At 39.1% G+C, this 17,308-nt stretch overlaps 1 protein-coding gene across 1 annotated transcript; it reads right to left on the bottom strand.

Annotated features, from left to right (window-relative positions):
• Nucleotides 1–9,508: 9,508 nt before the first annotated feature.
• On the bottom strand, nucleotides 9,509–9,931 carry LOC116411736 (protein FAM237B-like). The gene has a single exon (XM_031904570.1). The coding sequence runs from the start codon at nucleotides 9,929–9,931 to the stop codon at nucleotides 9,509–9,511; it is 423 nt and encodes a 140-aa protein (XP_031760430.1).
• Between the last annotated feature and the right edge of the window lie 7,377 nt (nucleotides 9,932–17,308).

The following is a 17,308-nucleotide window of genomic DNA, read 5'->3' on the forward strand; positions in this document are numbered from 1 at the left end:
AAGATAAGGGCCTGGTAATTTCCCCCCAACACTAACCTATGTCACATACAATGCCTGGCTCCCCTACAGTGATGTGAAAAACTATTTGCCCCCTTCCTGATTTCTTATTCTTTTGCATGTTTGTCACACTTAAATGTTTCTGCTCATCAAAAACCGTTAACTATTAGTCAAAGATAACATAATTGAACACAAAATGCAGTTTTTAAATGAAGGTTTACGTTATTAAGGGAGAAAAAATACTCCAAATCTACATGGCCCTGTGTGAAAAAGTGATTGCCCCCCTTGTTAAAAAAGAACTTAACTGTGGTTTATCACACCTGAGTTCAATTTCTGTAGTCACCCCCAGGCCTGATTACTGCCACACCTGTTTCAATCAAGAAATCACTTAAATAGGAGCTACCTGACACAGAGAAGTAGACCAAAAGCACCTCAAAAGCTAGACATCATGCCAAGATCCAAAGAAATTCAGGAACAAATGAGAACAAAAGTAATTGAGATCTATCAGTCTGGCAAAGGTTATAAAGCCATTTCTAAAGCTTTGGGACTCCAGCGAACCACAATGAGAGCCATTATCCACAAATGGCAAAAACATGGAACATTGGTGAACCTTCCCAGGAGTGGCCGGCCGACCAAAATTACCCCAAGAGCGCAGAGACAACTCATCCGAGAGGCCACAAAAGACCCCAGGACAACATCTAAAGAACTGCAGGCCTCACTTGCCTCAATTAAGGTCAGTGTTTACGACTCCACCATAAGAAAGAGACTGGGCAAAAACGGCCTGCATGGCAGATTTCCAAGGCGCAAACCCCTTTTAAGCAAAAAGAACATTATGGCTCGTCTCAATTTTGCTAAAAAACATCTCAATGATTGCCAAGACTTTTGGGAAAATATCTTGTGAACCGACGAGACAAAAGTTGAACTTTTTGGAAGGTGCGTGTCCCGTTACCTCAGGCGTAAAAGTAACACAGCATTTCAGAAAAAGAACATCATACCAACAGTAAAATATGGTGGTGGTAGTGTGATGGTCTGGGGTTGTTTTGCTGCTTCAGGACCTGGAAGGCTTGCTGTGATAGATAGAACCATGAATTCTACTGTCTACCAAAAAATCCTGAAGGAGAATGTCCGGCCATCTGTTCGTCAACTCAAGCTGAAGCGATCTTGGGTGCTGCAGCAGGACAATGACCCAAAACACACCAGCAAACCCACCTCTGAATGGCTGAAGAAAAACAAAATGAAGACTTTGGAGTGGCCTAGTCAAAGTCCTGACCTGAATCCTATTGAGATGTTGTGGCATGACCTTAAAAAGGCGGTTCATGCTAGAAAACCCTCAAATAAAGCTGAATTTCAACAATTCTGCAAAGATGAGTGGCCAAAATTCCTCCAGAGCGCTGTAAAAGACTTGTTGCAAGTTATCGCAAACGCTTGATTGCAGTTATTGCTACTAAGGGTGGCCCAACCAGTTATTAGGTTCAGGGGGCAATTACTTTTTCACACAGGGCCATGTAGGTTTGGATTTTTTTTCTCCCTAAATAATAAAAACCCTCATTTAAAAACTGCATTTTGTGTTTACTTGTGTTATCTTTGACTAATAGTTAAATGTGTTTGATGAGCAGAAACATTTAAGTGTGACAAACATGCAAAAGAATAAGAAATCAGGAAGGGGGCAAATAGTTTTTCACACCACTGTATATCTAAATGCATTGCGGGGGGGAAAGGGGAATTGTTGTGGGTTGGTTGCTGTCTGATAACGGTATTAGAACTCACCCTAAGGGCTCTGGCACACGGGGAGATTAATCGCCGAAGTTGCCTCGCGAGGCTTTTTCGAAATTTTTTGCCGAAATCGCGCCGCCACGTGTGCCATCCCACCGGCGACTTACATTGTCGCCGGTGGGATGGCAGGTGATGGCAACTCGGGGAGATTAGTCGCCCATGAACAGGGAGATTTGTCGCGGGCGACTAATCTCCCCGTGTGCCAGAGCCCTAAGGTTGTCTTTAAAGATACAAATTGACCTGATACAAAAGGTTGTTTTTTCAGTTTGAATAAACTTAAAATGTTACTAAATGTCTGCTTATTTATCAAAAATGTCTCAATCAAATTAAACCATGCTATGACTTGGGAATTATCGATGTGACAGTATGGGCATAATTGACTTGCATCCCCCTATAGAGCATGGTAATGTGAATGGCTGTGGTTTTCTTATATTTCAATCCCAAAGCTTCCAACCCATTAAAAGCCACCTCATCCCTTTAAAATGGAATACCAATAATAACCCACACACTTTAGAGCAGCACCACCCATACCTGCAGGAGGCTGCACTGGTTTCTATGCAACCAAGGAGAGCGCCCCTGAGGAATCAATTGTATAGCTGTTACTTATATTGTAGTAACAATAATTGTGTAACCCTGTTCCTAGTAACACCTACAATTTATCTGGTGCAATCAAATGGATGAGTAGATAGGTTTCCATAATAACCTCGAGAATATTTCCTTACAAGGACTATTGTATATTGAAATTCATGCCATAGAAAATAGCAGCAGGAATAAAGTACCAATCCCATTAAGACCTCACAGAATGCAGCCACAAAGAGGGGAAAAATAGATGAAACCCTGGTGTATTTAGCTTTGAGTGACATTGTACACAAACTTCTTATATTTATCTATCATCAACTCCTAAACATTTATATAGATAGACAATTTTCTGGAAGCTTAATCTAATTCTGAGCAAAATAGAACAGATTCCATTACACAAAGATCCTTAAGGGGCCAATTTACCACTTTTGGGAACATTACCTTTAGGCAGTACGGGAATATGGCTTCACTTCCAGCCGCTACAAGTTGTCGTAGAAGATGTATGCAGTATGAAAGATTACATATCATGGTTTTATTTCATTAATTTAAAGGCTGATCCATAGAAATGTAGAGAGGCAAACTGGGGAGGAAAAAAAAAACTATGTTCCTATTTTATTTTGCATATAGGAGAAGGAAAGTGTAAATCACTTGGGTGTGCCAAGTGTTAGGTACCCCCCCCCCCAGGGATTGTAATCAGTTACCTGATACCCCAGGCCAGTGTTTCTGTTAGATAAAAACTGCCCAAACCCAGGGTTTTTATTGAACACCACAGAGCAATCCTGTTCCTTCTTTATTCAATCCCCCGGGGCTAACACGTGCACATTAGAGTGAAAAGGCCGGATTTTATTTGTTAAAGTTCAGCTTTTCACTCTACTGCGCATTTGTACTCGCACAAAGAAAGAAGAAGGGAAGAAGATTACTCAGTGATGCATGCTAAAGGGTACCCTGGGCTGGGTTTTCTGCTAATGGGAGCACGATACCCAGGATATTGGGCCAATGATTACTATCACTGGGGGAGGTGCCTAACCTTTAGCACCCCCCCCCCCCCCCCCCGCAGTGATTGAAACTTTCCTTCCTTAAATTATTCCAAAAAATCGGAATCCAAATGAAATGATATTTATTCATCTTTTTTTCTTGGCATTTTAAACAAATAAATATAGTGGAGACCTGGAATTTATTAGTCTATAATTACGCTTTTTCCACTTTTCTGTGTTTTTAAACCCATTATATTTTGTTTCAATAAGTAAATTAGTAAAACGTAATAAGTTAAATAAGTGAATAAAACAGCAAGGTATTGTATATTATTTACCAAGACATGTATTCTGTTGAAGACTAAGTGGCTGCCTTATCAAAAACATTCTATTCATTTCTATGGGGGGTTTTGCAAGCGTATTTATCAAGGGGTGAAAGTTATGGGCTTATTTATCAATTTTCGAGTTAGTGAATTTGAGTTTTGTGTTTCTAAATTGAATAAATGCATATTTATTTATTAATACTGAAGACTCAATTGAATGAAAAACTTGAATATCTTGAATTTTTTGGGTTTGCAGACTTAAAAAAGGCTTGACTTGGCCTAGGACAACTCCCATTGAATTAGAAACTCGCAGGCTTTTAGATGGCACATTTTAACATTCGAGTTTTCGGGATATTTTGCACTTAATAAATACCAGAATTAGTGTTTTTGAAACATAATTCAAATTCAAAGTTTCTTTAGCGCAAAAATACTCAAAATGGAAAAAAAAGATCAAACTCAAACTCTGATAAATCTCCCCCTTAGAGTTCACCAACTGATAAATACACTTCTTTAGATCCCATAGGAATGAATGGAACGTGGGAGAGTTTTTATGTATTAAGCTCTAAACTTTTGATTTTGATAAATCTGCCCCATAATTGTTAACGTCATGCATTTCAGGAGTTTCACCCCTGTTTTGTCAATAAAACCTATTTATATTTGTAATAGTAGATTTCTTTGTATAGCTAAAAGTGATTATATATAATGTTGAAATCTCAGGGGATGTGGGCCACAGAGCTGTGAGTGCAACAGGGTCACACATGATTTCTGTGTTTGTAGGAAAGCGATAGGCTCAGTATCAGGGCTCACCTGTTCATTAAGGGACCTTATCAGCTGGGTCACACGTATCATAAAGCAACGGCACACAAACCGGAGCCACTCACAAACCTGTGTTATCATCAATATATGGCTAGTCTGGGTGGCTGAATCTTTCGTGATATTGGCTTGTTTTCTGAAATCAGAGATTATGAGATGTGACAGCTTTCGTTAGGTTAAACAGATAGCGGCCAACCAAGTAAATCGATGGGATCAGTTCAGCCGCACAACCTCATTTAGTTCTAGGAAGGAAGCCTGACTGTACATTACACAATCAGATATTCCCACAGCTTCTACCGCTACCACAGTTACACCATCTTACCTTCAGGAAATGACAGAACCGCAGGGGCACTTGCAATAACATGGCATATTATTTGTTGTTTTATTGGCTCCGTCAGATACATCAATATATCCATATAAGCCCATCATTCACAGCCAGAAGAAACAGTGGCAGAATTGCTCTGTTTTCATAAAAACGCTCTTCTCTCGTGACCCTTTGCTAAAATGTACTGATACACCTGCCTCTAGCCTATTCACATTACAATCGGCAAATGGCCTCACCATCCCAGCTCCTGACATTGATACTTTAAAGGCCTCTAATCGGAGGTTCCTCCAACCTCAAAAGAAGGACACAGATGAGGAGGGAATTTTATAGTTTGCTTGCTGCTTCCTGTCCTCATATGTCACTTGTCATATTAGCTCAGAAGTTTATCTCACCGGAATATAAAGTTTTTGTAAGTAAGATTTTAAACTTTTCCAGCCACTACGTACGTATTCTGGAGCACTGTCAACAGCTGCTCTATGGAATACTGATTTCTACATCTGAGGCTCAGCTTTGTGCCCCTTTGGCCATACTAATTAATACAGGTCTGGGATCCCTTATCCGGAAACCCGTTATCCAGAAAGCTCCAAATTACGGAAAGCCCGTCTTCCATAGACTCCATTTTAATCAAATAATTTTGCATTTTAAAACTGATTTCCTTTTTCTCTGTAATAATAAAACTGTACCTGTACTTGATCCTAACTAAGATATAATTACCCCTTATTGGGGGCAGAACAGCCCTATTGGGTTTATTTCATGGTTAAATGATTCCCTTTTCTCTGTAATAATAAAACAGTACCTGTACTTGATCTCAACTAAGATATAATTACCCCTTATTGGGGGCAGAACAGCCCTATTGGGTTTATTTCATGGTTAAATGATTCCCTTTTCTCTGTAATAATAAAACAGTACATTGTACTTGATCCTAACTAAGATATAATTACCCCTTATTGGGGGCAGAACAGCCCTATTGGGTTTATTTAATGGTTAAATGATTCCCTTTTCTCTGTAATAATAAAACAGTACCTGTAATTGATCCCAACTAAGATATAATTACCCCTTATTGGGGGCAGAACAGCCCTATTGGGTTTATTTCATGGTTAAATGATTCCCTTTTCTCTGTAATAATAAAACAGTACCTGTACTTGATCTCAACTAAGATATAATTACCCCTTATTGGGGGCAGAACAGCCCTATTGGGTTTATTTCATGGTTAAATGATTCCCTTTTCTCTGTAATAATAAAACAGTACATTGTACTTGATCCTAACTAAGATATAATTACCCCTTATTGGGGGCAGAACAGCCCTATTGGGTTTATTTAATGGTTAAATGATTCCCTTTTCTCTGTAATAATAAAACAGTACCTGTAATTGATCCCAACTAAGATATAATTACCCCTTATTGGATGCAAAACAATCCTACTGGGTTTAATTAATGTTTTAGTGATTTTTTAGTAGACTTAAGGCTACTCCTTATTTATATACATAAATATACAATATAATTATGAAATAATTCAGAATGTCCTTTTAATATATTATTATTTCTGAAACATGGCGACCTACAATAAAATGAAATGCTATTATGAAATGTTTTGAGCTGTGTTTATCAGCTCTGAAAGAACATCTGCCAGGCTGAGTAGGTGTAGAATGTAGGTGTAGGTCGGCTGTGTTAGTAATTTAGCTCTAATACTCTGAGATCTGGGCTCAGTCATTAATTAGCTGTGACTATGGCAAGTCACTTACATGGCACTATCTCTGATATATATTATACTCATCATTAGGATTACAACATCACCTGCATGTTATAACCCCTAACCCCTGTTTTACTGCTTTCCAGAGACTGAAGATTGTTTCGAGTTAAATGTGATTGAAGAAAATGTTGCTTTTCATAGAGTGCCAATGCGTGATACAGCTGCAGAGCAACTTGCATTTAATAAATAAGAGGCCTATTTATTAATACTGATGCTATGTGCAAGGTCCAAAAACAGGTATTAAGTACCCCATTTTTTTTTTTTTTTGCCTTTGTACCTTGTCTTGTGTCTTGCACTCAAAGAGGCTCATTTTCAATACACTACTCAGTATGCAAAGTTTATAAATGGCTGCAGTTTTTCTTTGAATTGTTTGTACTTTGCACACTGCATAGTGCATTGTGTAAATAGCCACCAAAACGGGAGGGCGGGGGGCAACCAACACTTAGCTGCCCTTTAACTTGTGCATCATTCAGATGGGCAAGTTAGGAAGTGTCAGTCCAATTGGCAGGCACTAATGACAGGGATAGCCGAGCATCCTGATGCTGCATTCTGCTCCACACACCGGATTGAGTGCAGCTTAACTGCTCCAGCACTTGTCTGTGTTCGCTAAAACTGCTTTCAAAGTAGGTGGTGGGAGGATGTTCCCTAGCATAGGTGTTATTTGGAAATGCAGGCAAGGGGCACCAGGGGACAAGATGCTGAGGAGTCTTGCGCTTACCCCCTGCCATAGGGCTCCCTTGCTCTCTTAGTCGGGCACAATAAGCACAGAGCACTCTCCATTGACTATTGCCACAGGGGCAATTGCTCCGTGCATGGGGCTTAAGGAAGCAATTTTGTGCCTCTTAGTACTTCACATGTCACCCATGGCAATGGTTTATGAGCCCTACAAAGTTGTACATAAATATAATTCTTAAGCAACATTTAAGAATATGCTTTTCAAATCAGCCAACCTGGGCAATTTCATGAGAAATCATTTGTACAACTGAATTGTGTTTATTTGGAAACAAAAGGCACATACATTTCATCCTTTTGTTAAGGTGCAAAGAAAATCACAGAATTGCTGTTTCTCTTGAATACAAAATATACTTTTAATCTTTGATACAGATATATAAATAGATTACATATTGATTAGATGCATACTCTGTACAGCAGCCGAGTACAATTGATTGTGCAGTTTATTATTTAGTTTAATGACTTTTTAATTACACTGAGATTTCCAGCTGCAATTTGTAAGAAAAATTATCTGATTGTACAAGTTTATACATTTCAGACCTCGGGATCCTTAATAACTCAGTTTAACAAATAGGTTTGTGTATTAAGATAATGATACCATTACACCAAAAATTTTTGTTTTTAATCTATAAAAGGTTTTCTTGGAATTGGGGAAAATTATGAAATAAACTGAACAAATAGTACTCTTCAATGCATTCCAGGGTGACTTTTCAATGTGGCTTTGTTCTTCTCTGTTCTGTTGTACCTCGGTCATGTAACCAGTAGTCTGAGTAGTTGGTGAAATTTATGGGGGTACCTATGCTAAGGACCGTTAGTAGTGAAATGTGTGTGTGCATACTGTAGTTATTTACAGCCTTGATAATGTTAAAACTATACGAGCAGCACAAGCACCATAAAAAGAGGTGCCAAATAAGGGCTGTGATTGGCTATTAGGAGCCTCTATGCACACTATCAGCTTACAGGAGGCTTTATTTGGTAGGAAATCTTGTTTTTATTCAACCAAAACTTGCCCCCAAGTCAGGAAATAAAGGTCTCAAAGGTCTCTGCATCAGGGCTATGCCACATTGATCAAACAAGAACTGAATTCTTAGGAGTAGACCAGGGACCATGAGCAACCCTAGTTCTAACTACACCTGATGATGTGCCATAGGATTTATTCTAAAAAATATGGGATCTCTATAGGAGCAGGTTATTTCCAGATACATTAATACAATGGTCTAAAACTAAGCAAAGGGAATGCAAACTTCGGCACAGCAGATGTTGCAGAAGTACAGTTCACAATGTGCCTCTGGCTTCAGGGCTGACATAGGGAGGTTGGGAACCATAGCTCCCTAATACCCTGAGCACTGAAGTTTCTGGGAACTGTAGCTTAAGAAGTCTGAAGGACCTAGTTGTCTGCACCAAAGAAGATTGAACCAAAAAAGAAAATTGTGTCAAAAGTTCACCAGATTCCAGACTGCTGTGCTGGTCTGCAGAACTGCATTGACCAATCTGTCAGGGTTTGCAATATGCCCAGGTCCACGTGTGGCCAAATTGGATTTATAAATTTAAGGCAATAAGCCCAGGATGTCCACACTCTGTCCCTCCAACTGTTTTTGTGATGGACTGTGCTGGTTGAAAACAGGCCAACCAAAAATGAAGTGGCAGACTGGATGGATTGAGCCACAGTTCATGCAGCTCAGGATTATGGACACAAATATCTCAGTTACTACACTGGGAATGTTGGCTGTCATTTTATTAAGACAGCACCCTGCTTCATGAAAATAAAAAAGGCAGCATGTGGCTCTGGGCTCCCCTATGATGGGGCAAGATGGTGGGTGCAGTCATGTCAGGTAGCATAATGTCTCTGATCATCTCTACCCTACATCCCAAACATCTAGCAGATATTGGGCAATAACATTTTTTTTTACTTTGCACCCTGCCTTCCTGGATAATTTGCCACAGGACTCCGCACTCTGTATTGGAGGAAGGCACATAGGAGGAATCAATTCACTATTTGTCTGAATCATTTGAGGAGGATTCAGTATTCTGCCAATCCATGAGTTTTGGATTTGGTTCGTAATTTGTCAGTTTGTCTAAGTAAATTCTCACCTTTTGACAGAAGAAAGAAATGAAAATGAAGGTTGGACTTCTCCCCAAACTAAATGAAGGTTTTAGTGCTTGAATGTACAGGATTCATGTACATTGTATGTTTTATTTAGCAGGTAAAAAGCACACATGAAATAAACTTCATTCAAAAATTATTATCAAATGAATAAGAGGATTTTGATAAAGTTACCTTTTAATGTTTTATGTATATCAGGGAAATGGTTTGGGCTGAGTAGTTCTCTTCGACCCATACCATGAGATATGGAGAGCACACAATCCACATATATGTCCCAAAAGTCCTGGGCTAACCCATCAAACAGTGCATTATGCTTGGGATTGGCCGATTCCTTTAGGTAGACCATGAAGTCCCAAAGGCCTAGGATTGTATCCGCCATTCTGAGCTTTTTCATTTCTACCAGTTTGCGTGATGAAGACTCCCAGCACTCGTGGTCAATTTCACCAAGGCTCCCAGCGTTCGGATGGCCTTGCACATCTTTGTGATAAATCGATCTTGTATTGACTGAAGTCACCATGAGCAAGCAGACAAGCTGGATGTACCGGCTGCTAGCGGCAGATTCCATGTCCTGCAAAACAATATTGCCAATATGTGTAAGAACAGAGACCCACGGGCAGATATTTCTACAGCACAGGTACATCCAAAGATACCTCAAGTCAAACTGCATCTGACACAATATGAACAAATTAGAATGGAGTTTATTATATTACCTCTTTATTTCTAGCTTGCTAGACAACAGAAACCTGTACATATGATCTGTTATATTTTTGTCCTCACATAATGGGCATCACAAAAACATGGATCACTTGCACTGACACAATCTGCCATGTGACATTCTGCTATCATTCTCCCACATAGTCATCTTACTGTCCAACCCATCCATTCATTTTTCCTCATTGGAGGTTCATGCCATTCAGCTCTATGCCTCTCCTTCTGTGAGGTTTGCAGTTGTACACTTACCCCCAGAGCCTAACTCCCACATCCTAGCATCCTTATCCTCTGAAGTCCCAACAAAGATTTACAGCCACATTTATATCATCCCCTGCCTTCAAACGTCATACTAGTAGCTCCTAGATTTACACAATGGTGTAGAGCCCCTACTAATCTAGAAAGCCACAACGTAGACCTTCTCTCACCTCTGCTCTGTATCCACCTTTTCCTACCTGATCACACAATCCCTGGTCCCCACTCCAAGCCCAGATTTCAATCCCTCAAACAGGGGCAGAAACCTTCATAACGTATACATACAATATCTCTTGGCCATTCTGCAGCTTCTTCCTTCACTCAACCAAGTTGCTGCCATGTATTACTCTCATTTTCTTCTGTTTTGAATAATATAACACTGATAACTGCATTCCACTCATATTGTACCAATGGACAGTAGGGGCACATAGAATATCAACATTGGTATTGCCATGCCTTAGAAAGCCACCGGAGTGAAACAAATCTAATAAAGACTTCTAGTAATACAAAACCACCTTACAAGAAAACAGGCCACATGTATAAGACTTTTAAAGGCATTTTTATAAATACAGTGAAAACAGGTTTCACCCTTTAAAAAAATATGTTATGCAAGTAAATAGAGAGCTTTGAAATGTCCCTCCAGAAACTGTTTTCAGTCTTTTTAGTTTTTACCTTTTAGTAAATGTTCCCTTTAGATCTAGTAACCAATCAGATCTTTGCTTTCAAACAGGTGATGAGCAAATGTAACCTGCTAAACTGATTGATGATGTGGAGTAAATTTGTGCTTCTTTTACTACATTACTCGCTAATGATGCTTTGTCTTCTGAAAAGGAATCCTACTTCTCCCCTCTCGTATCCACACTGTGCTGCAATCCTAGACAACTTTTCTACACTTCTTAACTCCCTTTTATATTTTCCTATGCATACTGATACCTCTTGTATCTCTTCTGAAGAAATTATAAACTACTTACAGAAAAACACTAAGAAAATCTAAGGTGAGATTAAAGTGACAGCAGGGGCTGGTTTACAATTATATCCAATTCCCTCCTCGCTTGCTTCTTCCCTCACATCCATCATTCTTCTAAAAGAAGAGACTGTCCATTAATTCCCTGTCCCTGAATTCCATCTCAGCACTTCTTCTCTTAATCCTATTTCCTCATTTTTCATTAATATTTACCCAACCCATACATACTGTATGTTCTCATGTATGTCTTTCAACTGCCATATTTTCATCACCTTTCAAATGTGTTGTTGTCAAATCTAACTATACAAATCGCTCTCTGGGTGCTACATATCATTCTAGTCCTTGGCAGGTTTCCCTTCTGCTCAAAAGGACAGAGCAGCTCATGTAGCCTTAATTGTTCCACTAACCTTCCTCTACCTCCTTGAGCATTGTGTCCTTCCTACTCAAAGGCCCTTACAATGAAGCCAAACAACTGACAACCACTTCATAAACAAGCTGCTAATTCCCTAGAGCCTGCTGGAGCAGTCTGCATTTTACAACACAGCCAATCACTAGTGTGAGATTCTCTCATCTATTTGGATCCAGGGCAAATAATGGTGATTTGCTCACTACAAGTAGCAGCAACTCCTGCACCATAACCCTAACTCTTCTGAGATAAAAATGGTGGAGGGAGTCCACCCTTCAGACAATATAATGGCTAACATTTGACCCCAGGCTGGTTCTCCATTTCACTGAAAACTGTGAGCACTTCCCCCAGGGATCCCTTGCAGCAGCCCAGGACCATTTAGTAATGTAACATCATTAGTTACTTTACTGTGCCAACTTCCAGTGTTAATTTACTGCACGTGTTGCAAAGGATCCTCAGTAAATACTGTGTGGCACCCACAGGCAAAGTTCCTACAACCAGTGTGTTTTTCAGCAAACAGGAGAGCCAGTCTGGGGTTCCAGGTTAGCAATCATATTTCCTGGAAGTATCTAACAATTTGGCACCACCCCAATGAATTATGGTACAGTTTTTTCTGTTTTGTTTTTTTTTAATATTAAGGAAAAAAATCATCATATTTCTGTAAAATAACTACATGCATCATTGAACTGCCATGATTTCAAGGAAAATATCTCCCTGTATATGTGTATATTACATATTGCAAGTATTTTAAAGGGGTTGTTAAGTTAACTTTTAGTGTGTTATTGAGTGGCCATTTCTAAGCAACTTTTCAGTTGGTTTCATTGTGTATTTTTAATAGTTTTTGAATTAAGTGCCTTCATCTTCTGACTCTTTGCAGCTTTCAAATGGGGGTCACTGAGCCCAGCAGAACTAAAACTATTGCTCTGCGAGGCTACAGTTTTATAACTCATTTTTATTACTTATCTTCTATTCAGTTCCTCACCTATTCCATATTCCAGTCTAAGATTTAAGACTCCCTGGTTGCTAAGGTAATTTAAACCCTAGCAACCAGAGAGCTGCTAAACAAAAAGTGAAATAATTAAAAAAAACACACAAATAATAAAAACTGACGACCAATTGCAAATTGTCTTAGAATATCACTTTTTATATCATTTTTATGTCTGTGCTGTCTATGGAGAACACCTTTTTAGAGCTAAAGAGTATGGCATTTATTATTTAAAGGCCATAATGGTACTGATGGGCATAATGGTGCTGTTTCTATGCAAGTCTATGGGAAGGCTAGTACAACAGCTCAAAGTCACATGAATAAAAGCAAATACAAAGCGAAGGAGAAGTCACACATTACTGTCTATCTGAGGGTCAGTCAATAAAAAAAAATAAGCCTTACTTATAAATACTCATAAATATAGTATTTGTCCTCTATAAGAAAGGACAGAATGTTCATGGTTTGAATATTGTTTCTAATAAAATAAATGCGCTTAAATTATGATTTCAGGTTACATTTTTTTTTTAATAAACTTGCTAAACCCGGTCCAGCTGTGACATTTGGTGAAGCCGCTACCTCCACTTATTACACAGAGATCTCATTTAACTCAATTTACTAGGAAATGACAGTAGTTGATTTCACCTTTTATTTTTCTGTGAGCTTTGAAGTGTTCGTTTTTTGTGGAAAGTAAATGGGAGACTGCACTTAACCCTCTCTCATGTACACAGCTTGCTACTTCTCCTTTAATTCCTGCTGCTTTCTCATGCACCACTCATTTAATAGCCACTTGTTGCACTTGTATGTTTCTCACAATAGGCACGCTCTGTATATATACAGAGCACAATGCCCAGCAGTGTTTGGATCAGTACTCTCTCTCCCTCTGGCCAAAGTCAGGTTATACAATGAAAAAAATAAAGGGGCTATCACCCCCAAAACCTATTTTTGCCTAATGAAAGAGAATGTCATTGTAAGCAACTTTCCAATATACATTCATTACAGCTTTTTAATTTGTTTAAAATGATTTGTAATGGTAATGGCAATTATTGGCAATTACTTTTCCCTTTCTATTCTCTGGCTGCTCTGCATGTAAAACCCGCCACTTCTCCTGCAGGACTGGTAATCAGCTTCCAGGAGTCAGAGCCAGGAGAACAGAGAATGCAAACAGACAGATGCTCCTTTCAATAGCAACTACATCTACAAATAACTTTCAAACCACTGAACATTTTTTATTGTGTAATAGAAAGTTGCTTAGAATTATAATTTCTAAAAAAAAAAAAAAGTTGTTTCTGGGTGAAGGTTCCCCTTTAAAGTCTTGAAAAGCAAAACTAAATATTACCCATAACTACATGTATTTTCCAGCAATACAAACGTTGCCTTGGAGCTGAGACACCAACAAGTCAGCATTGTATAAAACACATCTCATTGTACTGAAACCATATCTTCTATTGGGGAGGGTGTAAAATACACAAACTGCACACTTATACAGACAGCAACTGACTGCATATCAAAAACAGTAGTTTTTTATTATCTTTGTATATATAATACACACACACATATACTAAGTCAACATGCTCACAGATACAGGAGAAAAAATGACATTATTTAACACATATAATATCAAAGCAAAGTTTACTCACGTATGGAGATTATATGGGGTAACACCTGAAAAAAATGCACGTTTACAGCATAAAATGTATCATAAATAGATATATTATAGCAGGTGAAGAAAGACAGATACAGATGATATAGATAATAGATAGATAGATGATAGATAGAAAGATAGATAGATGATATAGATAGATAGATAGATAGATAGATAGATAGATAGATAGATAGATAGATAGAGCTGGGTGTATAGATGGATAGGACAGCTGGACAGATGTTTAGCCTGAAGTGTAACAATGTTTGTGGCACACAGACCTGAGCCGGCTTCTGTTCTAAGAATGAGAGGTAAGAGCTGGACTGCTTAGTGAATATTTATATTGAAGCCCCTCCTACGGTCCTGCATCACAGCAAGGGGGCCAGATATTTGTCTGAGTCAATAGTATTTCTAATGTAGAACAATGTGTTATACATGAGATCACAACAGTGAGCAAGCTTGTGCACAGGGCAACAGCAAGTGGAAATAACTCATAATGGGCACACTCCCCACAGAATGGCTCAATGCAAAACTTGGGGGGGAACCTACATCATGTCTATAGATAAACACACACACACTAGTGCAAGTGGAAGTAAATAGAGGGTGGTTTTGCAGAACTAAATTTACAAATGTGATTTCTGAACGTGAACAGTTTATGAATAACACATTGATAAAATATATTCTCAAGAGTAAAGTACTAGCTATTTTACCTTAAATAGTTTATAACCCTCCTTTGCATTTTGACTGGATTTAATTTAAGAGTGTAAAATGATTTCCATTTACATGAGTTTCTGAAATTAGCTGCAGATTCTGCCTTGCAGAAAGGCTTTTTTGCTTTTTTCCTTTATGTCATAACCTTCTTTATCGCCTCTCAAGCTCTATAATCTCCCTACAAGCTATGGATGCGGCCTGACATCCCAATATAAAATGACATTTTTGACTCATTAGAAATGAAAACACCAGAGCTTAATACTGAAAATATCTTTAAAATACGGCCTACACACACCATGGCACGGCACAGAGGGCTTTAGTGCAGCCTGCGCTTTGCGCCTCACACTGAATTTGGCTGTACTAAATGCCTGCCATTGTCCTTTCATCTCAAGATCCTAATGTCCTGGGGAACTTTTAACAACAGCTGCCCAAACTTTCATCTTGACTGACTTTAGCCATGGTGTTGGCTTGCTGACCAAATGCATAGGGAAATAATGACATCATCCTATGTTGCACCGGTGGTTGTTGGTTAAGTGAGTTTCTAGGATTTGACACTCAAGACTGGTGTTTGGACCTCTAAGCTGTTTACAGGGTAACCCTTTTGAAATAAAAAATAACAAAAGTGGAATAAAGGTGATACCTTTATTGGCTAACTAAGATAACCATAGCAAGCTTTCAGAACATTTTAGTTCCTTTTTCAAGCTGTCTGCTATGGTTATCTTAGTTAGCCAATAAAGGTATCACCTTTATTCCACTTTTGTTATTTTTTATTTCAAAAGGGTTACCCTGTAAACATTTTGACTGGCTAACACATCACCCTTTCCGACCTCTAAGCTGTGAGCTTGTACACAAGTTGTAAAACCAGCTACTAATTATAGTACGCTTAATGACTTCTGGGGATAAAAGTGTTAAATGTCATATTTGACATACTTCCAGCAAAACCAAAAATTCACCACAACACAGCAATTCCCTTGACCCAAATTTTGGTGAATTTACTTTGCGTAACTACGCCATTGGGAAGCTTTGACAATGCAACAAAATATCAAAATTAGGGATGCACCAAACCCAGTGTTACAGGTTGGGCTAAACTCCCGAATGCAACGTAAGGGATTCAGCTGAATAATGAATCGAACCGAATCCTAATAAACATATGCTAATTAGCATTTGGAAGGGTTAAACATCGGCATGCATGAAAATGTTTCCACTTCTGTATTCACGAAGACATTTATCCCTTCCAATTAGCATTTGCTAAATAGGATTCGGATTCTGTTTGGCCAGGACCGTGGATTCAGACGAATCCTAACCCTGCTGAAAAAGGCCGAATCCTGCCCGAATACCGAACCCAATCCTGGATTCGGTGCATCCCTAATCAAAATAATTAGCAGGTGGCTCTGCTGGTTGAAATTCATATTAGTTTCAAATCTGCTAACATCTTGAAAAGTAAATGTGATTCATGTAAATTGCTGAGCAAAGAGCAATTTTAAATTCATTTATTTTGGGGGTTTACATTCGCTTCAAATAATATAGTTTAAATAAAATTGTGAGCAGTTTTTAGACGTAATAAATGAATAACTACTTTTGTGACTGTACACCATTAGATCAAAATGACCCGGGCGCAAATGCTGTAGCCATACAATGAACATCTGTTCAGTAGCCTGAGAGGCCAATGGGCCAATTCTTAAGCTGGCCATACACGTGGCGATCTGACAATGTTTCGTGCGACCATCGGTCGCACGAAACATCGTCAGATCCGCCACACACAGTCAGGGCTGAAACAGCAGATAAGGAGGTAGAAACAATAGGATTTCTACCTCCTTCTGCCGATTCAGCCCTGACGGCAGATTTTGGTCAGGCGCCTTCTATGGCGCCCAATCAAAATTCTCTAACCTGGCCGATCGGCGAGTCATCCGATATCAGCAGCCTCCTGCGATATCGGTCGACTCGCCGACATGCCATACACGCACCGAATATTGTACGAAACGAGGTTTCGTACGATAGTATCGGTGCGTGTATGGCCAGCTTTAAACTGCCCAATAGATATCTGGCCACATGCCATCTGGCAGATCTTCCCTAAAGTCCCATACACAGGCCAATAGGCTGCTTACTTGGTCCTGAAGGGGAGTTGCATAGCCAGCTTTTAGGGAACAATTGCCCCCGCAGGGAAAAAGGGGAGATTCAAATAAAACAGGAATGTCCAACCTAAATCCCTCCATATATATATATATATATATATATGGGCCAAGAGGCCCCCTGCTTTGCTGCACAGAAATCCCA

This window comes from Xenopus tropicalis, chromosome 6, assembly GCF_000004195.4.
Source record: "Xenopus tropicalis strain Nigerian chromosome 6, UCB_Xtro_10.0, whole genome shotgun sequence".
NCBI classification, from domain to species: Eukaryota; Metazoa; Chordata; class Amphibia; order Anura; family Pipidae; genus Xenopus; species Xenopus tropicalis.

Coding starts and splice junctions, on each gene's coding strand:
- LOC116411736 (XM_031904570.1), bottom strand. CDS start 9,931: ATGGAATCTGCCGCTAGCAGCCGGTACATCCAGCTTGTCTGCTTGCTC.